This window comes from Triturus cristatus, chromosome 8, assembly GCF_964204655.1.
Source record: "Triturus cristatus chromosome 8, aTriCri1.1, whole genome shotgun sequence".
NCBI lineage: Eukaryota > Metazoa > Chordata > Amphibia > Caudata > Salamandridae > Triturus > Triturus cristatus.
The window spans coordinates 154344081-154368745 of record NC_140591.1 but is presented as its reverse complement, the minus strand read 5'-3'; the positions used below and the strand labels follow the sequence as shown (position 1 = coordinate 154368745).

General features: G+C 43.2%; 1 protein-coding gene across 1 annotated transcript in view; it reads left to right on the top strand.

Moving 5' to 3' along the window:
• Positions 1 to 23677, top strand: part of LOC146801733 (uncharacterized) — a 35968-nt gene extending 12291 nt beyond the window's left edge. The window contains exons 4-6 of the mRNA XM_085621198.1: positions 11648 to 11797; positions 16507 to 16653; positions 23393 to 23677. Of these exons, the coding sequence (XP_085477324.1) occupies positions 11648 to 11797; positions 16507 to 16653; positions 23393 to 23406 (311 nt within the window). The 3' untranslated portion in view covers positions 23407 to 23677. The remainder of the gene's footprint in view (positions 1 to 11647; positions 11798 to 16506; positions 16654 to 23392) is intronic.
• Positions 23678 to 24665: the final 988 nt, after the last annotated feature.

The window sequence follows — 24665 nt, the reverse complement described above, 5'->3', positions numbered from 1 at the left end:
GCCCAAGATTTGCCACCTGTGTTCCGAGCACCCACTCCCAGGCCTTGACAGCGGGTGCCATGCTCCACACTTTGACATTGGTCTGGGTCCAGTGCCACCGCCCCCAATGTAGCTGTGGCATTCTCCGGTACTGCCATATACCAGCCTTTGCCCCTGGCTCATCTAGGCCGCATGACTGTGCCCAGCCTCCTTGCGGCTGCCGCGATGCAAGCAGATCTCCAGAGCCGGCCCCAAGCTCGTTCCAGGGGTTCTGCCCGAGTCTGTCCAAGAAAGCTCCATCTGCTGCTAAATGTTGATGGGCCCTGGGGAGTGGGTGAATAGGATTGTATATGATTTCTCCAGAGCACCAAGCTGCACATCTGTTCAGGTCACCATGTTCGCCACGCCCTTTCCCTCGTAACACTTGTTCACCAGGAGATCACATAGAACCAGACTTTGAACTGTTCAATGTCCAGGAAAAGCATCTCGTTCATGGCATGTGTGACATCTTCAGTCAGTCCTGGCTTTTTATAGAGAGGTGAAGGACAGAGCTGAAGGGATATGTAGGACGTTGCTTTGCAGTTCCAATACATTCAGTGGTCCTTTTTTTGAATATATTGGAACTACAAAACAACATATTATTTAGCCACTCAGCTCTGTCCTTCACCTCCCTATGGACTACGTCACAATGGGTCAGGGGATTCCCAGTTCTAAGGACATCTGAGCACTCTGGCTCTACCCTTTGATCAAGGACGGGCAACTTCTGGTACACCTACCCCTTTCTTTCCTACAGTCCTGGCTTTTTTGTCAAGAGCAGTGGTGTAACCAGTGTCAAAGGCCCTACTGCAAGGAAGTAAATGGGCACCTAGCCGCTGTTTAAATTCAACTAAAGCAAAAATTAGGGTTCGGTGGACCCCGGTGCCATGCACCTGCTGCACCAATGGCAGCTACACCCCCCTCCCATCCCCCGTGGAAAAGTTAAAGCTTAAAGCAGCGAACGGCTATTAGATAAAGGGCCAGGGCTTGGCTATAATGTCAAGACCTACTGAAGGCACAAGACAAAAGAGCAACTTGGCTACTCAGAAAGAGGGCTGCGATGCAGGAAAAGAGAAAGAAATTAAGACTGCGCAACCATCAAGTGAGGCAAGTAAAAACTTTGAAATGGCATGGAGAGAAAAGCCGCACAATGGGGCATATCAGCAACACCCGGCGATAATTATCGCTCAGCGCTCTTAGCGTGAGGATAATTATCGCCGGGTAACGTGGATTTTTATCGCTGAGATAGCGTGCTATTAGCAACGCTTATCTCCTCAGCGATAAAAATCCTCACGCTAACTGTATTCAATAGCTTTATTTCGATAAACAAATATCATAAAAGCAGAATTATCATTAAGACGATAAAAGTGGAACAATTATATACAATGGATCCAAAAGGAGTTTAAAAGGATGTAACTGTTTTGTTTGTAAAGTAACAATTTCATACCCAGAAAAATACCATTTATATACTTAACAATTTTTAACAGATTATAATAAATAAATTTGGTTAAAATGAGAATAAAAAAGACGTACTTCATATACAGCTATTAGATGTCATTTAAAAGAATACAAATATGGGAAAAGCCAACATAAGGAGCACAATCACATTTTCAATTTCATTTTACACCTCCCTGCGCAGAAATTTGGATCTGATAAACCAAATACAACCAAGATACTTCGCCACACCACATACAAAGAGAGCTCTAGAGTCTGATTTCAAAATCCGCAGGGCAGAGGTGTGAGCTGTAGTGCCCAGTTGTCTACAAATTGGTTTGAGCCACTTTGATCTAGCTCTTGAATACGCTGGACACACAAACATGAGGTGAGCCACACTCTCTTTTGGTGCCTCGCAACAAGGGCAGTCCGCAATTGTCTGGCGCGGGGGGTTCCATTTTACAGTAAGCTCACGTACCAAAAGAGAGCCTACTCTAAACTGTATATAGAGTGCCCTATCTCTTGGGATTTTGATAAAATCAAGGTATGGCTCTAGGGAAATATGTTGTTTGAACTGGTAGAATTCATCTGCCATCCTCCCCAGATTTGGATTGCTAAATTCCTGCATATCAACCCAAAGCCAGTTTGCCTTTTTGAGCTCATCCTTACTAGGCGGATTCTGGCCTTCCCAACAGCTTCTGAGACCCAGAGTGAACACAAGTTTTTTGACGTTGTTGAGCCAGCTGACCCTATGATTATAATCCAGGCCAATTACCTCCTTAAGTGCGGTGGTATAGCAAACAAGTTCAGGGGTTCGTAACAAACAGGCCCAAAAAAGCAATGGCCTTAATCTAGCAATGTCTTTAAAAGAACATCTTCCCATATCGCTCATCAAGGGCTTGAGTGGAACATTGCAGGGGAGGGACACAAGCTCTCTCAAGAACTTATGTTCCGAACTGCTGATCTCTTGCATATTGTCAAACCCCCAAAGTTCCGCACCATACAGGGCGGAACTTACTGCCCTTGCTGCATAGATCGTGAGCGCTGGGGCAACAGGTCTGCTACATGAGCGACGATGTTCCCTACCTATTGCCCCGATCACACGCCTATGATTCAAAAGCATCTTATTGATGTGGGGTTTCCATTGCATTGTATCGGAAAGGCGAATACCCAAATAGTCAAAAGTGCTAACTCTTTCTAAAGATGCTCCACCCAAAGAAAAGATGTACCTAAAGGGCTTATAGGGGTTGAATGTCATTAATTTAGTCTTTGTGGTGTTAATAGTCAACCCTCTTAATGAGCAGAAAAGATGATACCTATCTAAGAGCTTCTGCAACCCGAACGGGGTCTTAGAGATCAACAAGGTATCATCAGCGAAGAGGAGTGTAGGTATCCTATCTCCTGCCAGGGCTGGGGCATCAGATGGAATTTCCTGAAGAAAACTAACCACCCCATTCACATATAAAGAGAACAGGGTGGGGGCCAAAACAGAGCCCTGGCGAACTCCTCTATTCACTGAGATTCTTTCAGTTTTCTGTTCTTGTGACCCCCATCTCACTTGGGCATAATTGTCCTCATGCAGTCGGACAAGCAGATTCAAAATAAACACAGGCATACCCATTTCGGCCAAGACTTCGCATAGTTGGTCCCGTGGGACCAAGTCGAAAGCTGTCTTTAGATCGATGAAGGCAAGATTGAGGCTGCCTCCACCTATCGCGACTACCTTGCAGTAAAAAAGAAGGAGCCTAAACACCTGGTCCATTGTTCCAGTTTTGGACCTAAAGCTCGCCAGAAATTGGGAGAGAATGGTCTCATCGTCGGCCCAAGAATGAATCCTCTGGAATAACACCCTGCCAACTACTTTTTGAATAGCATCTATCAGGCTAATTGGTCGATAGTTGGCAGGGTCCTCCTTGGCCCCCTTCTTGAAGATAGGCACCACTTCAGCTCCCTTCCATGACTCAGGTGTGGGGCAGCCATTAGCAATAGAGTTAATTAGGAGCATGATGTACTTCGCCCAGTTACTAAGACTTGCACGGAATAAGTCCCCTGGAAGACCATCCGGTCCTGAAGCTTTTAAAGGTGTTATTTTATTAATTGCTGCTGTCACTTCATTTAAGTTAAAATATTCTGTGATACTAGGAGTTAGGCGAGTAATTAACTTAACACAGGCTCCACCCTTATGTGTCGTGACTGTCCCAGTGTACAAATTCCTAAAGTGATCAAACCAGACTTGGCTAGATATATGGTTGGGAATTACATCTGGATCATTCCTATTAGCCCCCTTAACAAGATTCCAGAAAGAGTAGGCATTGTTTTCCAGACTCGTGTCTTTTAGGTTCTGCCAATGCGATTCGTCCCAATCTAGTTTAGCACGTCGCAGCGTCGCCTTATACTCCTTCCTAGCACGTTGGACACGGGAGATGTTTTTACTTTTAATAGCTATGACTAAAGCCTTCCTTTTCTGTCTGCAAATTTTTGAAAAACAGGCGTGACTGCTTTTGGGCAAGCTTTTGCAGATCTGTGGTTAGCAGCAGTCATAAACAGGGATCCCAGCTGTTCTACCATTCTTGTGTAGACATCTAGCACTTTCTGAGGTGCACCAAGGTTAATGGATGCTTCTTGTAGATCTATTACATTTTTGACCAGTAGGCGATTAATTTCGGCCATCTTGGCTTCGTTGACGACTATTTTAGACCACTTAAGATGTCTCCTACTGTTTGAGGGAACTATTTCCTTGGTCATTAGGTTATTAATTGCCTCAGAAACTGGTCCAGGAGAGGACCATAGGAGTTTAGTACTCAAACAAAGAGGATTGTGGTCGCTGTCGATAGATGGGACAACTTCCATATCAATTATATTTCTCCACAGTCGTATATCTATTAAAATATAGTCAATACGGGATGGGCAACTAATTCTATCGTACGTGCAAGCCCCGCCAGAATCTGATATTGTTCTACCATTTGCAGCCCTAAGCCCATATTCCAAGACAAGTGCATTCAGCTGTATTGCAACCTGTGACCATTTTTTGATGGGGGGAATACTTAGGGGGGGAATACCCCACCTGGTATCATCCTCCTCCAACCCCATCATGTCTCCCGAGCTAAGGGGTTCGAACGTGCAATTAAGGTCATGCTAACTGCCTAACGTGAGTTTATCGCTGGAAACCCAGCGATAATCTCACGTAGTGTGGCGTTAGTTTGCCGATAGGGACTCACAAACTTAGCCATGATATCCACCCTCCGTAGGATATCATGGCTAAGTCAGTCCTGAAGCAGGCGTAAGGAAAGTAGCGATAACAGGGGTTATCGCTACTTTTCCTGCTGCTATGCTTCATAGCGTGGGGCTTGATGATAGGAGAAATGTCACTTAGCGACATTTCTCCTGTCATGTTAGGTCAGGAACGCCCACTTTGCATCTCATTAGGGATGCAAAGCTGGGCATTAGGAATCCCCACGCTAAAGCAAGGTTTCACGCGTTAGCGTGGCCTTGCTAATTCGGCGATAAAATTATCACCACTTTTCGGCCGAAAACGGCCGCAAAAGCGGCGATAATTTTTTATCGCCTGCTTGTAAATATGCCCCTAGGGGGCATATTTACAAGGGCCATATCTCTGCTTTTTTTGCTTTTAAAGCCAAAAAAGCGGAGATAAAAATATCGCCCTATTTACAAGAGGGTGATAACATGCATTATCGCATGTTAGCACCCTTTTACCCGATGCCTCCCTTTGCATCTCTAATGAGATGCAAAGTGGGTGTCACTGGGCAGTACAACCTTGTAAATATCACTGATGTACACATCGCGATATTTACAAGGCTGCCCACGGGTTTTAGCAGACGTTAGTTTTTGGAGAAAAGATGTTTTCTCCAAAAACTAACGTCTGCTAAAATGCAGACGTAGCTATACTTACCATTGGGGGCGGATTATGCTGATACAACCACAGGGTCGTATCAGCAAGGTTATCTCTGTTTTCCATGGAACATCGCTGGAAAACCAGCGATGTTCCATGGAAAACATCGCTATCACTGGGAAATTATCGCCATTGCGCTATGCGTTGTTAATACAACGCTAGCATGGCGATACTTTCCTGCGATAGCCGGCGATAAAATTACTCACGCTAAGAGCGGCCAGCGATGATTATCGCTGCCGCTTGTTAATATGCCCCTTCGTCCGGCACCATTTACAGTAGGAAATGCTCGTAACAGACAGAAAAACAAACACCATGTCTCCCCACACTCTCTACTCAGCAAAGGTGGTGCCCGTGCCCTATGCGGGAGGGTGGCGGTGGGGGTTGTGGGGGGGGGCTGAAAGGGGTGCTTTGGCACTGAGAGTCATGGATGTTTACCTAAGTGATCCCTACAGCTGGACAAGGAGCGTGCAAAGGTTTTTTTTTAAAAAAAGGCATTAATAAAAACCTACATAAATATTGAAAAGTTGCAAGTTATTAATTCGTTGTATTTGCACCGGACAATCAGGACTTTTGCTAACTTTTTGTCAAGCAATTATATTTGTGCTAAGTTGAGCAGGGCATGCACTTGCTTGAAAAAGGCTACTGACTTTCTGAAACTATGCTTGTGTCATAAAAACTTTGCAAACTCCTAAATGGGACCCTGCAACGAACGTAATGCTTTGCCCCTTTCTTTGTAGCAGGATAAAGCTGCCATCCCAGCACAGTTTCACTCTTAGTAAAGGATATTCCAGTCAGAAAGGCTTTAAATCAGAAGAGAATAGCACCTGCCCAATGCCTGCTAATTCTCCATTGGATAATAGTGCTTGCACCAACTGGCCTTGCCCAGTACTGGGCTCCATTTAATGGCTCTGTGCAAGCATGTTACTGGCTGCAGCTGCACCGCGCTGCTGCCGTATTTACAGGTCACTGCGCGAGCCTCTTGTTCACTGGAAGGCCCTTCAGCCCTCTCGCCCCCCAGAAGACCTATTCTTGGTCATCATACGGAACTCAACCAACTACATGTTCCATTTTAAAGCCTCGACTCTTGCACAGGGTTACAATACCACATTGTTTACAAAATGTAAATAATATTGAAATGTTTACCTATGGATGAATCTAGAACAGCTTATGCGCTGCATCATAGCAGCATGACCTCCTGGAAGAAACATTTGGATTCCGACATGTGTTGGGCGTCGCAGCCCCCAACTCAGCAGGTGAGGGTAATGCTCAGTCTTGTTTTAATGCTATTCAGCTCACCCTCCTTGTACTGCGTAGATGGCCAGAGAAGTAGTTCGTGGCACAGCATCCTTTTAACTTGCAGATAATGCTCATCACGAGGGCAGCGCAGACCACTGTCAGCCACCCCGTTATCTGTTGATGCCACCAGGTGCCAACCTGGTGCTGCCTGGTAACAAAACATAGTTAGCTCTGAGGCACCCAATCCCCAACTATCATTCCCAGCAGCCTTCGGTCTCCATTGGACGAGCCAACAATTCCCAGGAGTCTGCAGTGTGGGCAGTGCTCAGATGCCCTACTGTAAAGGTTTGGCGCTACATTCATTTCTTGATTGAATTATTCGTCAAAGCACAGCCAACACTCGCACTTGGTCCTTGAAGGCGCACCAGAAGCATCTTTACGGGCGTTCACAAAGTACCGGAGCTGGGAAGAAGATGGCCACATTTTGAGGGTTTACCTGTCACCATAAAACCCTAACACACATTGAACCAACATTCTGGGGCGACAAAGCTTCCACCTGAAAAAACATTGGGAAAAAGAAGAGGGAGGATATTTCCCTGGAGCCCATTTTGTCATGCAGCAGCCCTGATCTGGCTGGGTCAGTCTGTGCACTGATCGGCTGGTAATCGAGACCCCGTGTTTACCCTGTTTTGAGGACTAGGAAGCTCGTCTTCGCAGGGTTCTGCACAAACATTCTGTCTCAGCATGATTCAAAACCGAGCCTGCGCACTGCAGAGGCGTCAGTCCACAGTGAGCATTGTTCTCTTTTAGTTGGTCAGAGCCACACAATGTTGTACAGTGTGTTTTTATCCGAGCTTGTCTCACAAGGTACCAGAGAAGGATCGTTTGAGTAGAAAATCTCTCACCAAGAGACACATATATTCTACTCAAACCAGTCTCATAATATTATCTCGAGAAACTTTTTAGCTTGGGATCCATTTCAGACAGAAGAAAACGACGTGGAATACTGGCAGAGCACTTTCACAACAAAAGCATCATTTCGTGAAATTTCATGGAATTTGACACATTTTTACCCTGAAAAGTTACATTCTGTCACCCGGCCCTGCTGAGTAACCAGTCATTTTGCTTGTCACAGGCTTCATACTTCAAAGAAAGCGCCCTTGTCCATTTAGAGTGTATTTATGCCCAATTCCTAACACTTCACCTCCTTGTGTTCATACAGAAAATACTCATGTCCCTTGGATCACGGAAAGCCAGACAAGTGGCTCACTAGTTACCGTGGTACAGAGAATCGTGCGCATCCTTCAGTTCAGTTTCATGGTCACCACCGCTCAGCTTGCTGCTATCTAAGCAAAACACCTTGGGGAAGATTTACCAGACCCTTGCCCCACTTTTGCGTCACTTTTAACATGGGGAAAGTGACGCAAGGGGCTTGTAAATAAGCCACCTCGTCTCATTTGGACGTTGCCCTAACCTTGTCACCCACCATGACCCGTGCAGTCATGAGATCATTAAAAGCACTCCATCCATAGATTCTGCTGCGTTTTATGATCTATTTGCAACCTTTTACTATACTTTGCTGGTAAAACACCTTTTTTACCCATACTTAATGACATTTTCTCATTTTCTGATTTCGTTCTTCAAATGTTGGGGGCATGTTCCAAGATAAGGCACCGCCTAAATAGAGCATAACATAAAAAGGGTGAAGCTAAGGTAAATAAAAGTACGTTTGTGTAACCAAAACTGGCCAAACTTAAAACATCAAATAACATTTTATTTTTTGAATAAAATGTACCTTTCCACTTTAAGTGTAGCTTTCACTCTGAGGACAACACTGTGTGCCAATGGAGGAATCACTGAATTTATATTGCGTCTATACTAGACGTTTAAGCAATTCTACTTTTGTGATGATCTGCTTAAAGGCACAGAAACATGTTTATTTCTATTGGTGAGGTACATGGACTTTTTTTTTTTTTTTTTAGCAATCGTTAGTTTGTGCTGTGGTTTCTTTTCATGGTTTGGCCCTGCTCCGATTTCATCCAAATAGAGCTTTTCAGCTGTCGGGCAGTACAGCTTGATGAAGCAAACCATGGTCCATTGCAACAGTGCAAAGGAAGCAAGGTGAATCCTTCCTTTGCCTACATTTCAGGACTGTGTAAAGTCTCCTGAACTCTTTAGCAGTTTTTTCTTCGTCACCCTAAGTTTCTTACCCATTATTGTCGGAAAAGACCGGTAATAGGAGCCAGGTCTGGAAAAACATGTAGCGACAGCAGCATTTTCACAGCTTCCCAGTCCCAGGATGTGTATAAACCTTTAAGATTTGCACAAATTGACGCGCAGAGAAGAATGATCTGTCAACCAATATATATTAGTGCATGAGAAGCAGAGTGCATAAATATTGCCATGAAACTGGTAAATCTGGATCAAAGTGGTCTTAGATGTATGATACTTGAACACTGGTTGAAGTACAGTACACTATGGGTTCGATTCACAAAGCCATCTAGGCACATACATTCAATTTTGGTGCACAAATGACAGAATTCTATTATTTAAATTCAAAGTGGTCTAACTTATCACAGGCAGATGGAGCTAATACCTGGGCCTGCCCACTTCCTTTGTCCCCATAGCCAATCAGGCAGCAGGCCCACTGGGATAGGAACTGCCCTCAGAACTGGTTTTGAGTGACCACAGAGCATGGGTTGCTCATTTCCCTGGCCACACCTCAAGGGTGGACACAGAAGCACTAGAAGCATAGGAAGGTTCAGCCATGTTGGTGTTGAGAAGAGAGAGAGGCACTGTGGAATTGCTTGCACTAAAACACACATGAAGTGCTGCAGAAGTGGGTAGGGTCAACCCTGAGAACTTTTACCACATTGGTTAGGGAACCACCAGGATTTTCACCCACCCACAGTCTAGCATTGGGCATAAACGTGGCACCCTCTGTACTCTCATCAGAACCCATACTGGAGCTGCAGAAGAACAGAAGAGGATCAGAAGTGCTGTCTGAGAGCCAGGCAGAGTTAAGAAGATTGGCCTGCTCTCCCTCTTGCACCCAGGGCAAAGGAGTAGACTCCAAGGATTATACAGCTGGCCTCTCGTTTTGCTACAGGTACACAACAAGCTCCAAGGGACCTTGTACTGAATTTCCAGCTGACCAGTACAAACTACCCTGGAACCTACTGTTGGCTTTTGCTAGATTGAGTCCTGACCCCTAAGTGCTGTTCTCAAGGTCTTGGACTATTTGCTGGTGTCAAATGATGCTCCTAGCCACAAATCGTGCAACCTGGGACCTGCTTCGAGAACCAATGGGATACTGAGACCAGCCTACCAAGCTAATTTGACAAAGGTGAATTGCTGATGGGCCAAAGATCCCTGTAGCTCCCTCTATATGCTTCTCTCTGCAGTAGCAAATCCTATTTAGCAAAAACTGACAAAGGAGGTATCCTATCCAGCCTTGTGCAAACCTCAACAGCTAAAGCCTGCAGCCTTGCCTAGCTGGAGGAATCCAAGCTTCAAAAAAGTCTGAGGGTAGGAATCAATTCTGCTGGTGCTGCTGGCCTCTGCCATTTGTGAGTCTTACACTTGCCTGAGGTGCCCCCTCCAGTCCTGGACCTCAGAAGTGGGTTCTGCAGCTGATTTGCTACAAAATTGATGCATCGCCACCATTGTGCCGATCGGAACCGACGCAATGCCCTTGGATGCCAACGCAGTGCTAATCCTCAGTGCGCAGCTCAACGACAACATGGGACCGACTGCGAGGTTTGATGATGAAGTAGAGCTGATCCTAGGTCTGGACTGGAGGGCTTGACTTTAATGCATTGACCCGACTGCATGAATCGGAATCAACACATCAGACTCTCAACACTGACACATTGCTCCACCCAAGGTACTTTTTCAGCAGACCCTGCTTGGGTCCTGTAGCCAGTCTGCCCTCTATCGCGGTTGGCCTGAACTTTGGATTTACCCAAGTCCAGCTCGACCTCAAGTTACTTTTTAGTGCTATTGACTTCTAAATACTGTTTTTGGATTTAATCTTTAAAAATTAATGTCTCAACTTCTACTTATTGAATTTATGGCAGTTTGGTCCTGTTTGACACAGATAAACATTCTCTATTTTTCTAAATCTGTGTGGAGTCTTTTTGTAGTGTATTTATTGTGTTACTGTGCGTGTGTGTTTCACAAATACTTTACAGATTACCTCTTTAGATAAGCCTGACAACTTTGTGTAAAGCTACCAGAGTGTGAGCACAGGTTATCTTTTAGTGTGAAACTAGCTTACCTTGACTAGGATTGTGGTCTCTGCTTGGACAGGGTGCCTATTTCTGCCAAATCAAGACCCAATTCCTAACAGGAGTATAATTCACAAAGTCTCTCTTCCTTTGATACACCTTCCCATATCCCTATGATCACACGCAAAGGGAGTAAATTTAGCTTTAAAACAAATTGAGTATATGCACTCCATGAGGGAGATTCCAAATAAGGTAAGTCTGAGGGTTTTTCCATATACAACTTTCTCGGAAAACCATATTTCTCATGTGAAGCGTACAGGGCAATAGATCCCTGTTCGTGCTTACTTTAAGCAAAGATTTTTTCAAAAAGCTTTTTAAAAGGGATTTTCTTCAAATGTTCCTGTTGCCTCTCGTTTTTTGTATATAGATGTGTTTAATGTATGGTCAATGTGCAGCTGACCATTGAGGTGGGCAACGCTACTTGTTTCCTTGTCTTGTGTAGTGACTGTTTAAGGCTGTGCGGCATCAAATCCCCTGGCTGCGTTCCCTATCTTTGTTTAGTTAAAAGGGATTTTGGCAGTGGGAGATCCCCAATTTAAGCAATCTCAAACATTTCAATAACTTTTATAAGGGAATGATTAAATACACTTTTCTCTTGCAGGATGTTGAAAATTTCATGCCTTAGTGCGGCCTGAGTGCGGCTCGAACTGGTCCAATTACACCTCTGAAATAGGACTTGTACAGAAATTGTGATCAAAAGGGAGAGGGAACATAGCAAAAGTTGTTAAGTTATACATTTTAACACGTCTTTTGTTTTTGTCAGTGGTAATCGAATGCGCAACGGTAAACCCAAAAGACAGAATCAACTGTGGTCTTCCTGGTGTAACTCCAAGTCAGTGCAAGGACAGTGGCTGCTGCTTTGATTCCAGCGTTCCAGATGTGAGCTGGTGTTTCAAACCTCAAATAAAGAAAGGTAATATAACAAGTCTTTGGGAATCAGGGGGCTGCCTGTTTAAGCATCACCAACTCTGTCTGGAATTAAATAAATGTAAGATATTTGTCACAATTTAGAAATTTGCATTGATTGGAAATTAAGAACTTTTTAATGGGTGCTGAAGCTTACCTGACCAATATTCACTTTGGGGCATATTTATAAAAATAGTGGTGCAGGGCAGTGCAGCAATTAATTTTGCTGCACTGCCCTGTGGCACAGGGAAAGGGCAGGCGTGCGCTGTATTTAAGCAATAGGGTGCATTACTATCCTTTCCCCCTGTGCAGGTGCCGTTTTGGCAGCCTAGCGCCTTTGTTGTAGGCACCTTCCTGCACAAAAACAATCCATAGAGGCAATGTTCTCTTTCTATGTGTGCTGCATAATGCAACACACATAGAAAGAGGAAAAAACAAGGAGAAATAAAGATGTTTCTCCTCATTACGCCTCACCTGGGGACACGTATCTTTTTGGCTCATTCCCAGGTTTACCAGGTTTGGTGAATCTGGGAATGCGTCAGAAACCATGGGATATGCGTGGGAACATCCACCACAAAGCCAATGGAACTGCTTCCTTGCGCAGAGCAAGGCAACGCTGCGATTTGCGCCGGGTCCGCCTTACTCTAGAGTTATGAAGCTATTCAAAGCCACCCAATGTGGCTCTGCGTGGCTTCATTAATCTGTCTTTAGGCTTGCGTCACGCATGTACCACTTTGCGTGGTGCAAACGTGATGCAAGCTTCCCATAAATATGCCCCTAAATGTTTTTGCCATACAGTGCCTCACACTTGGCCTCTGCAGGTATACTACTGAGCTGGACATGATACCAAGGAACCCAGCCAAAGAGGCCACCAGAGGAATTGCCAGAAATCTCTGGAGATCTAAAGATGTCTTATGTATCAAGAACATGTGTACCAGCTAACGCCAGGCCCTATCCTCCCTACTAAAATGGCCATTAGTGGTATTGCCAAAAAGTCTTGAAGACATTCGGGTACATATAATGCTTCTGGTGCATCTGTTTAACAGTACGTACCTGAGACTGTGAGCCCTGAAATTTAATGGCTCCGTCAGACCTAAAATATACCTTGTTCGTAATTTGGTACAACTAAGGCATCTACATTGGTGAGTCGCTGACAAGCCTCAGGGATATTGGCATTGGTTTAACTTGTCGAGACCCCTACTCAACACTACCAGGTCAAACAAGTGTTGCCAGCATTGAAAGAAGGGGGCAAGTTACATAGCACACCTGTCGGCTGGGTGCATGGGGGTGTAATCAGGAGGTTCGAATGGAGTGACAACCAGCTGGTGGAAACATGGAATACTATAATGGCATACAGAGGATTGCGGATTTTAATAACATTAGGCTGAGAAGATAAAATTACTCCTTACCATGAAGACATGACTACATAAAAGGTTCTTGTTCCCTTTAATGAAACAGAGGTCTCTCAAATGGGATGTGGGGGCACACAATAAATAAATAGCGCAAAGAAAACTATTGACATGAACAACAGCGCTCACATTCAGGTTGTTCGCATTGTTCCCATGCCACTGCTCCATCATTGTGGAGTGGACAGCGGAAAAAGGATGTGACATGGCTTAATTGCATCATTTGGGAAATTTTGTGTGACAAGCGTAATGCAGAATTCCCAAAATTACGCAAATTATACAACCCTGAATTTAAATCTCCACCTAGCCTACCTACAACCTTGCCCATGTGGCAAAAACTGTAAAGCTTCAATGTGGAAAAACACTCAATAGACTACTTCATGACAAACTGAGAGCACGCCCGTTTTAAACCAGTGACCAATCATATTAGGGACTCAGGATATGTTAATTTAGGCCATGCATCAGTAGAAAGGAAGTGTCTGGCCACCTGCTTTCTTAAATAGGCTGACCATTTGATTCCGAAGAGACTTCTGTATTTACACAGCTCTCTGAGTCTAGCTTTTTTGAGAGAGACTGGGTTGTAATATACAGATCAGTTCACCCCAACAGTAATGGTGTAAGGATGTTCATTGTTCCGCCGCGCTCTGTATCCACTAAGAAAACAATGTTTTCAGTTGTTTTGTCCTAATTTGTTTTGTTTTTGTGGCTACAATAAGCAACCTTGCTGGGACGGATGGAAGGGATGGACCTGCACCTGGCATCTTAATTCTCTAGCAATTCAAATCGTATTCTCTCACATAACACAGTTTATCCAGCCAGCTGCTGCCAATTAAGGTCCTGCGTTCTGCTCTTTTAATTTGTTAAATCACATTTTCAAGATAAATAGCATATACATTCAAATGAGGTGACACTGTTTAGTCTTTCAGCGTTTGCCAATGACATGAATTAAATGGTGCTGCAACTAACTGTTGCTACAAAACAGCACCACAGAGGCAGGGAGAGTGCAATGCACACACCTGAGTCTGACTCCCAAAACACTGCTGTCATCACTGCAGAAGTATATCTGTTATGCCGTATTATAAACATGGGAGGATACAGATAAGATGACTGATTGTTATATCTCCAGCTGTAAAGGAAACTGATTGTTCTATCTCGTGCTGTAAAGAAAACTGATTGTTCTATCTCCAGCTGTAAAGGAAACTGATTGTTCTATCTCGTGCTGAAAAGGAAACTGATTGTTCTATCTCGTGCTGTAAAGGAAACTGATTGTTTTATCTCGTGCTGTAAAGGAAATTGATTGTTATATCTCCAGCTGTAAAGGAAACTGATTGTTTTATCTCGCGCTGTAAAGGAAATTGATTGTTATATCTCCAGCTGTAAAGGAAACTGATTGTTATATCTCGTGCTGTAAAGGAAATTGATTGTTATATCTCCAACTGTAAAGGAAACTGATTGTTCTATCTCGTGCTGTAAAGCAAACTGATTGTTCTATCTCGTGCTGTTAAGGAAATTGATTGTTATATCTCCAACTGTAAAGGAAACTGATTGTTCTATCTCGTGCTGTAAAGGAAACTGATTGTTTTATCTCGTGCTGTAAAGGAAATTGATTGTTATATCTCCAGCTGTAAAGGAAACTGATTGTTCTATCTGCAGCTGTAAAATAAACTGATTGTTCTATCTCGTGCTGTAAAGGAAAGACACCCCAGTACCATGACTGGATTTTTGGGCATCTGGACATGTATTCTGGAACCTTTCATTGCAGGTTTAGCATTGCAACTAACTGAAGGTTTTAAACTGCTTTTAGCTCAAATAAAAAAGTGGTCACAACTGACTGAAGATGCCACACATGGAATGTGGACACTTGGCAAGTGGGATTATGCCCCCTAATTAGTTATTTTTTGTGTGTTTTGAAAACCAACTAATGGTAAACATAAAATAAAAATCAGATGAGATCCTCCCCCCGCTTGTCAAACTCCCGTACACGGGCTACCATTGGGGAACATCTGAGAAGGAAATTTAGAGAATAAAATCGAGAGAAGCATAATTTAATTTTCCCATAAACTTGCACTACAGTCAAGGAGCTTTCAAGAGGAAGAAATGATGCGGTATATCAACCTAAACACCAGAAAAGCTAATATGAAAGAAATGCCATAATTAAATTATGAGGTCAGCAGCAAAGGGATTTACAGCAAATGTGTGTTAAATTCGAGCAATCTGCTTTCACGTAATTATGGGAAACTCTGGCAAAATGATGTGAATTAATTCCTAATTGCTCAAAATGTAAATCAGTTATTTTTAAATCAGTCAATTTTTGGTAAGAGTACGCATTAAATAAAAAGCAGAACAAAACACATCTACTCGAGGTCTGTTATTTCCATGCAGTCACGGTAAAAAATGCTGTATTATAACGAAACTCAGCATATTGGGTACATGTTAGAAAAACACAAACGTACTCAGAGGAGAGAAGCTGTAGATGTTCTGCACAGCCAGATTGCCACATTGTACTGTATGTGGAAAGTGAAACCGAAAGAGTCTGGCCCTAAACAGAGCTCAGTTCAGAGGTAACTTTTAAGCATCATTTGTTATTTTAAACAACATTCCTTGTCAGCACCAGGCCTGATGAAAGCGAGGCTTCACGTCTTTCACCTCTTGCTACCTCTCTGATCTGAAACTGAATCACAGATCTGAGGTCCTCAGAGGTGCTGGCATGGGGAAACGTCATCCAGCTGACCCACCTTACAACCCATAAAGACCTTGCTTCGTCCACTTCAGTGGACCCTTAAGCTGGTGCTCAATTACCTCCATGTAGTCTTCAGAGACCATTACCTAAACACCAGGAGCCCTTAGATGATGCATGACTGATCCTTCAACATCCCATGAAACTTTGGCTCACAAATTCTTAGCATGAACTCTCACACTCCCAGAATGCCTTCGACGATGCCTCAGTCATGCTCTGGAGATTTCTGACTTGCCAGCTATGCATACCTAGCCAGATCTGAAACACCTCTATCTCATCTCCAGACACCACCAACTAGTCATTAGGCATCACTTAGAGACTGTTGCCCAGCTTGTAGACACCCCTAGCAGACCAACAAAGAAACTCAGGTGGGTTCTTAAAACCCTTTTGCTTCATTAAGATACTTAGAGCTTTCCCTTCCAACTAGATATTGCATTAGTACCACATGTGAAAATTAAATAATACTCACCAACTTCAGAATACAGAGTTCATACTTTAAATTAGGTTATTTCTAAATTTCAAGGTATTAATGATGAGTGGAGGAAATATGCTAAATCTGTGCTTCTATTTCAGATATAGTCCAATGTGGCCTGCAACCAAAAGCAAGAATCAACTGCGGCTATCCAGGCATTAGCCGTGACCAATGCACCAGCAAAGGGTGCTGCTTCGACTCAAGTCATCCAGATACTATTTGGTGCTTCTATCCTCACATAGAGGAAGGTAATGTGCTGCTTCAAGCGTGGCAACAAGTCTGTGTTATGGTCGGTGAAGGAACTATTTATAAACCCCTATATGCCAAAGAACTTAAAATAATTAACATTTTGAAAAATGCTATCTCCTTTTACATCATTCTCAGAAGACCCTCCTCACTGGTTTCTACCATGCTTCACAGTCTATCGACCTGATCATCTGCCGCCCCCTAGCTTGTTGTCCTTAAAAATGTAGCCAGATGGGCCCCCCCTTTTGTGATGTGCCACAACCTCATCAACACTCTCTCTCAACTTCACTCGCCTGCTTTTACCGCTACCTGCTGTTTTGTCCTCCCTGTCCACCTCCACCTCACCCATCCCAGGAAACCGCTCTCTACTTTTGATACCTGCCTACAGTGTGTCCACCATGTACCCCCACTTAATTTATTCTGCTGTTCCTTTTTCACTACCCCTCCCTTCATCTCTTTGGTTTAACATCTCCTAATCCAGTCCACTAATGTGCACCCCCAATAAATTCTCTCGTCATGCCTCTACTCCCCACCACACATTATATAATAGCTCCATTGTTTTGCGGTTAGGCTAATGCTATGTCTCTAATTTGTTAGTCTGCTTTATTTCCTTTTCAGATATTGTTTCTCATTTACATTTTTAGAATACATGCAGTTTGGAGAAAGCAGTTAAAAATGACTTTGTTCCCATTTTAATACCCAATAGATTTGATAAAACACACATGCATATCCCATTTGTTTCTATTAGTATCTGCCTTTTGCAGATAATACATCTTAGGTACAAGAAGCTAAAGTGCTTTGCTTAAGATCAATTGTTTTCTCAAGTAAGAACAAGCATTAGCAAATCCAATAGGTCTGGCCGTGGCAAGCTAAGTTGAATGCAGGTAATGCATGTATATATTTTTTTCTTTATGTTTTTTTCAAAGACATGCAACATGCATTAAAAGAATAACAGTAGAATGGATTTCTATTAGGCGTGGGCAGCACTTGTGGAGTTTCACTCTGTGGAATTCCAAGGAGTTACATGAAACTTAGCAAGATTCTATGGAGTTCTGCAAATGGGCTGAAAATGACGCATCACTCTGATTTTCAGCACAGAAAACGCGAACAGCACCACACGGTTCACCAGAGGGCGCTGCTTGTTTGCTGCTGCTTATAGGAAGTTGCTTTTTATATGGTATACCAAAAAGAGGCATACCATGATAAGAGTCCAGGTATTCCCTTACTGGCAGGGGCTTGTTCTAGCAATCCCAAGGTGCTCATTAAGGGATGTATGAGCAGCCTTAGGTGTAGCAGAGAGGAATGTTAGCTATCTGCAAATACACACAATAGTCAGGAAGCAATGCACACGACTCAATAAGGAGATCCACACCAATTTATATAAATAGCACATATCTTTATATATGTTTAGGCACTAGAATCAATACGATTAGGTAAGTACGTTTTACGAGGAATACTTTTGAATGTAAAACATCAGCAGTCCGGTACAGTACAGCGAAATACGAGACCAATCTTCTGGACTTGAGGTGAGTATTTGGGCAAGGCCCAAGGCAGCACCCTTAGGTTACCTAGGGCGGCACTGGGGCAGCCGGGTGCAGAGGTGCTTTTCAGCATTGGGTGCCCAATGTTATCCTATGGAGGAAAAACATGTACCGCATTTGGCACTTCTCAGTGTCTTACTGGACCAATCTCCGGGACTTAAGGTGAGTATGGGGCAAGGGCTCAAAGCAGCACCAACAGGTCATCTCGAGCGGCACTGGTGCGGCGGGTGGAGAAGTTTTTTTCCGCGTCAGGGGTCTAATGTTATCCTATTGGGATGGGTCCAGTCGAAAAGAGGCTGCAGGCTTGGACTGGGAAATCAGTCGGTCTGAGCAACAAGGGGGTTTTGGTTCTCACAATGCTTGGGGATTTGGGGAAACCTTCGGTCCTCTTCTCCATGGGTCAGTGGCAAAGGGTGCAGAAGTGTCTTCAGGAGTAGGGAGCACTTGCTGTGGAGGCGTCCTACAAACAGAGGCTGAAGGTGGCTTTGGAAAGTTCTCTGGAGGGCCGGAGGACCAGCTTGGTGCAGCAGTGCTTTCAGGTGTTGGGTTTTGGCTGTCCGGAGTCCTCTCAGATCTCTTTGGGTGCCTGCAGGGAAAGCAGCTCTGCTGCTCCGCAGGAGTTCCTGAGTCATGGCAGAAGGTCTGGCAGTGCTCCCAGGCTTTTGGAGGCACAACAGCTCACAGATGAGCCGAATTTGGAGCAATTGACGGGAACAGTAGACAGGCTGGCAGGGTTAGCACCAAGTCAGTTTCTTCTTCTACAGTTCTTGCTTTTTGCAGCTCTTTGGTCCTTCTTCTTTTGGTCAGCAGGATCTGATTTTCTGGTCCCAGGGCTCCCAAAAATACAGAATTTAGATTTAGGGGCATTAAGGGATTGTAGGGTGGTAGCCAATGGGTTACTTACTCCTTGGGACACTACGGCCCCTAAATGACCACTTCCTGGGGGAAGTGTGCATAACCCTGACCCAGAGATCCTAAATTTGACATCACAAAGATGACCACTTCTAAAAAGTCACATCCACTTCTGGTGAACCAGTTTAGAAGTGGTGCTCACCTGAGGGAGGACAAGGGGGTTGTTTTCCTTCCCTGTGAGAGACACCAGATTCACATACCAAAGGTTGTGGACCTCTTTGAAGCTCCTCGGCCTTGGAATGCTAATCCACAGGCCATCATGTGGACTGGGCTGCTGGGCACCCCTTGCTCAAACAGGCTTGGTTTATTGTCACCAGAGAGCAGAGGCCCTCACACTTGGGGGTCAGTCACTCGTCTCTGGTAGGAGGCTGATGAAAGCCAGTCAGTCAGCGCTAGGGGCTGGTAGGTTTTCAGGGGGCACCACTAAGGTGCCCTCTGGGTGTATGTATTGGTAGATCCAACACTGGCATCAGTGTGGGTTTAAGAATACAAGATGTTTGATACCAAACATCCCTATTTTCATTGAAGCCATCATGTAGCTTGAGAACTCGTTTTCACCTGTGTCCAGCACATTTCTTAATATGGCTTCCCTGGTCACTTTTACTGGCAGGAATAGGACTTACCAGCACAGGTGCATACATGTGCATGCAGGTATGCTCTCACACGTAATATTAAGCACGCTGCCTTAGGGCTGTCAGGCCTGCTATAGGGGTGACTTACAAATATTACATGTATTGTTAGGGGGCATGGCACACAGAGATGTGTGACATGTCCTGTTTTCATTTTGTCTGCACCAAGACATGCAGTCTGCGGTAGCAGCCCTGCATGTGCTTGGTGAGGGGTCCCTTACGGTGGTATAGTTCGTGCTGCAGCCCTTAGGAACCCTCTTCAGTACCTCAGGTACCTAGGTGCCATGGGTAACATTTACTAAGGATTTATAGATGGTGCAAAGCTTTTGCCAATTGAGAGAAACAATTGTACAGCTTTTGGGAAAGAACACTGGCACTGAGGACCTGGTTAGCAGGAACCAAGTGCACTTCAGTCAAAGTTGCATCAAATACCAGGCAAGAAGTGGGGGGAACTGCAACAAAAATCCAGTTTTCTACACCGTTCGAGTAGAATTTCTACTTCAGCAGCAGCTTTTTCACCTCAAGCGGTCGCGACCGCCCACATAGAGAAAATCTTGCTGGGTGCCCGACGCCAATTCTCACTTGCACTTGCCAGCTTACCATTTGCGATCTGCATGCAAGATAAAAACTCCACTCTGCACTATGCTTGTAATGCAGAGGTGCCAAAGACCGCAAACTCCACCAGTGGAGTGGAATTTATCACCCACCCCTAATTTCGATTAAATGTGCAATCAAAATACTTAAAAAGATTACCTTTGGAGCTGAAATACATAACATATGAAATGAGCAGTTCTCCAGCAAGGAAGTAGCCCATTATCAATGATGCAGTGCACTTTACTGTGTCTTAAAACTCTAGTGTAGTCATCTATGAAGTTGCGCCACTGGTCACATAGACCTTTGATTATTGGCAGGGAGTGTATGAAAGGAGCTAGCATCAGCATAAAATTTCCATTATAGTGAAACTAATTTGTCTCCATGGAAACATCAGATAGAATGGTGTCCCAACACTGAAGGCTTTATTAACAAATTTAGTTAGAGGTACAAATCAATTAATCAGTAAATCAATTCATCAAATAAGCACATGTATCCATTCGGTCATGCTATTTCAATGTGTAAATTATGAAGAAGAAGATGTAAACTATAATAATGTACAGAGTACAAAATAGGAAATAGGTTCCATAAAGGAGCTTACCCAGGCTAAATAATGCACTGAAAGTGGCAAGGGGGAATTTTAAGAGGAAGGTTTCAGTATCTGATGAACCAAGTTGAGGTTGGGGTTAAAAATAGGTGCAGGTGGTCAAACATGAAGCACGGGTAGTGGAAAACAGCATAGTTCAGGAAAGGACTTCTCTCAGCAAAGTCAGGGCCTGCTAAGCTATATTAAGAAACACAAAATTAATGCGAAATGGAAGGTTCTGGAAACTTCACCGCACCAACTCCTGTATGGGGCAATGAGACTACACCGTTTTCTGGGCACAGGTAAACTCCCCATGTTTCCATCACCGAACAAAGAAGACCACAGCTGCACAAACTTGGAAAGTATGGCTGGTCTGGCCTGCTTGGTACAGGTGGCTCTCTCCCATCCCCACACACTACATACCCACAGCCAAGTTTCTGTTAGTGCTCCCTATCTAACAGTTTCTCAGCATAAGCAAAAGGCCATTCTAACTAATGAAGTGGATGGGACAACGGAAAATGAAAGAAAGCTTGAGAACTTTCTGAGAAGACCATTGCATTAAAAATATGAGAAAGACTTTAAAAAGGGTTTGGTCATGCTTACTCTTGCTCGCAATCAAGCTAAGGGGTTAGAAATCTTAATTATGATTTCAGCTATGTTATAAGTAATACATTGATTATCCTTCGATTATATGAGTGCAGCCTAATAACACCATTATCCAGCCACACGTTAACACACAGATTAACATATTAGCGTCTTGATTAACATGCAATTAGTAATGGTGTGGAGCCTTTAATTACGCTGCTCCATCACTCTCTACAGAGTTGACATGCCTCATAAAAAATAGACACAAAAGAAATAAATTAAACAATTGAAAAGAAACCTGGCAAAGGAGACAATGGAAAAGTAAAAGATTGTCCTACCAGGCCTGAACCTGAAGCGCACTATTCTTTAGACGGAAGTGCACATGTGAACAGACAAAACGCGGTCACTTACAGTGCAATTGCACCACTGGCTGAAGTGGGCTGACCCACTACACAATATTGTAAGCTGATTTAGGAAGAAATGTGAAAGTACTTGAAAAGATCAATGGACGAAGTGAACTGACCAAAGGCCCCTCTTTGTATGTGTCTGTATGAATTATTTATAGTTATGATTTTGTAAGATTACTAAGCGCTGGTATAGCACTAAAACTGTCTTTAGGCTAGAGGTAAAAAGGGATTCGATTTCAGGTTTCTGAGTTCCTCAGTCCACGAGTGAACCAGTAGACTGCACATGTTCTGGCTGTAGGCAGATTTCCTCTTCTGCAACCAACCATGTCTTGGCCTCTATTTCCATCAGTATGTGACTCCTCAGCAGAGCCTAAAAAGCACACTCTGGGGTGAGAAAAGCAGCATGATTTGCATGCTTGGAGTTTTTGGGAGAAAGCCTACAATGCTTATAGCATACTTTCTATATCGCAGGTCTACAGGTTTGTAGAGGTGTCCTTGGAGTGCTTATTGGCCCCATCTTGATCTTAATGCCTATTTAGCTCTGCTTAGAGGATCAGTGCTACAATGTCCTAGTTCTTTATTTCGAATAGGCCCTTTAACAAGATGGCACATAATTGGCATAGTGCTACATCACTTAGCATTTAAGATAGCACAATAACTAGAACATTCAAATGACAACATCTACACACAGAGCTACCCTTATGTAGGGATAAGAAAAGTGGGAAGGAGTCATGTACAAAACCATTACCCGCACAAAATGTAAAAAAACGAGGACTTATGAAAAATAAAATAGTTTTTAAAGTAGAAAATTACTCCACTAAAAAAAAGCCAAACAGATCACAAAAATAAACAAATAAACGAAGACTTTTGAATTGCTGATTTGTTCACGGAATCTTTTCAAATATAGAAAACAGAATGTTCTAGTCAAGTTGCATTTGTTATTTAAGATTTGCTGTGACACCATAACACCGATCACAGAACAAGGTATGCCCAATACAAAGCATAAGCTAACATCCCATTGTGCAAATCTCAGAGGTTTCTGTCGGTAACATGCACCAGCAGGAATCTTCTGACCATTGGTCCTCCACTGATGACTTAAAACGGGCAGATGATTATGATTATATTTAGGGTACCACATGCAAACACAGCCGTGACCCCTTATCAACGCAGGGCGCTGTTCTGTACAACACTGTTCCTTATCAGTAGGAAGACTTTTCCACCAGGAAAAGAGTCTCACCCATTGAGCCTATAGAGCACATTGAGAAAATAACCAGCATGAGCGTAAATAGACCACTCAGATTTGGATTCCTCTAGTTCTAGTGGATATGTATTTATTGTGTAAGATATATATGCCTGGGTTTACTATAGTTAGAATAAAGGCATGTATATGATCATCTTTCAACATTCCTAATATTCAAGAACAAGAATTGTTACTTACTCTTTATATGAAGAAATCAGTTAATTTTACTCTTCTGTTCTCTTGTTTCTAGTGATCTCCTTCTAACTTGTATCCTCCTGAAGGACCTTAAAAGCCCAGGATCCCTCATGAGACACCACCTCATCAAGCTGCAGTTAATTTAACACAACGTTGCTTTTCACAAAGCCATGGATGGTGACACCACTCTTTTCTTCCAAATGGCTTGCTGCCTTTCCGCTAGTCTGTCCATTTGTCAATGTAATGCTTTTACTAAGTAATCATTTCCTAATGTCTGCTTTAACTTCACAATGTTTGCTTTGCATCAAGATAAAACCAATAAACATACATTGAGAATAAAGTGCAATGTTTTTCTGCCATCAAAAAACGTGTCTCTTGCCAAATCATAGTTATCAAAAGGAACTGACTGAAGGATAATGAATGTTCTTTTCATATTCTTAATCTTTTTATTCACTTACTCCCAACATTAAGGGGAAATTGTGTGTAGCATTCTCTGAGAGGCCTGGCTTTTGTAGTTAAAGCAAGACAATCATCAAGTTCAACTGTTTTCTAAGTCAACAATTTTGTCTTATGGAAGGAACAATATAAATTATTCGTATGTATGTACATATATATACGTTTGGATTCGTTCTACTGCTTTCTCTCAATGCAGTAAGAATAAAGCGGCACCGCAGGGCTAGATGTTCCATACTTTATTTACATCACCATTAGTGCAATTTTTGCAGGGACAGTCAACCCATTTCGGTGCTTGCCTTCCACAGGAACATAGAGTCCTGCAGTCCAGAGTGTCCATTTTAAAGTGCCCATAACATTTTTCCATCTTTACTTTCTACATTTTAAAGAACAACTCGGTGAAAAGTACACAACTATTTGTGTTTTTGTTTTTATACTTGACATTGTCTCACAGACTATGCAGAATATTGTGTCAGTCACTGTGAAGTACTTTTTGCAATGACATGTCCTTAAAAAAGGCAACTACTGAGTTCAATCAATCATTTCATTAATTTCTGAGATTTTCAAAATGTAAAGTTTAACAACAATAGACATTAGGACAAGAAGAAAAAGAAGGAAAAAAGGGAGAGAAGAAAGAGAGCTAAAAATATATATATGAATGTTTGTGTGCAACTATAAGGTATTTCTATAGTGCAAACCTAGTAAAAAGGCAAAGGAGCACTGCACATGGTCATTGTATAATCTTACCTAGTCTTGAGTGCCAAAGAAGAAAGACAAAACCTTCTACACTTGAATTTTCAGTATTGGTGATTACAATTAGCATTAGTTAACTGCCATCCCTCCAGGACTTTCTTTGTTAAGCAATAAACCTTTTC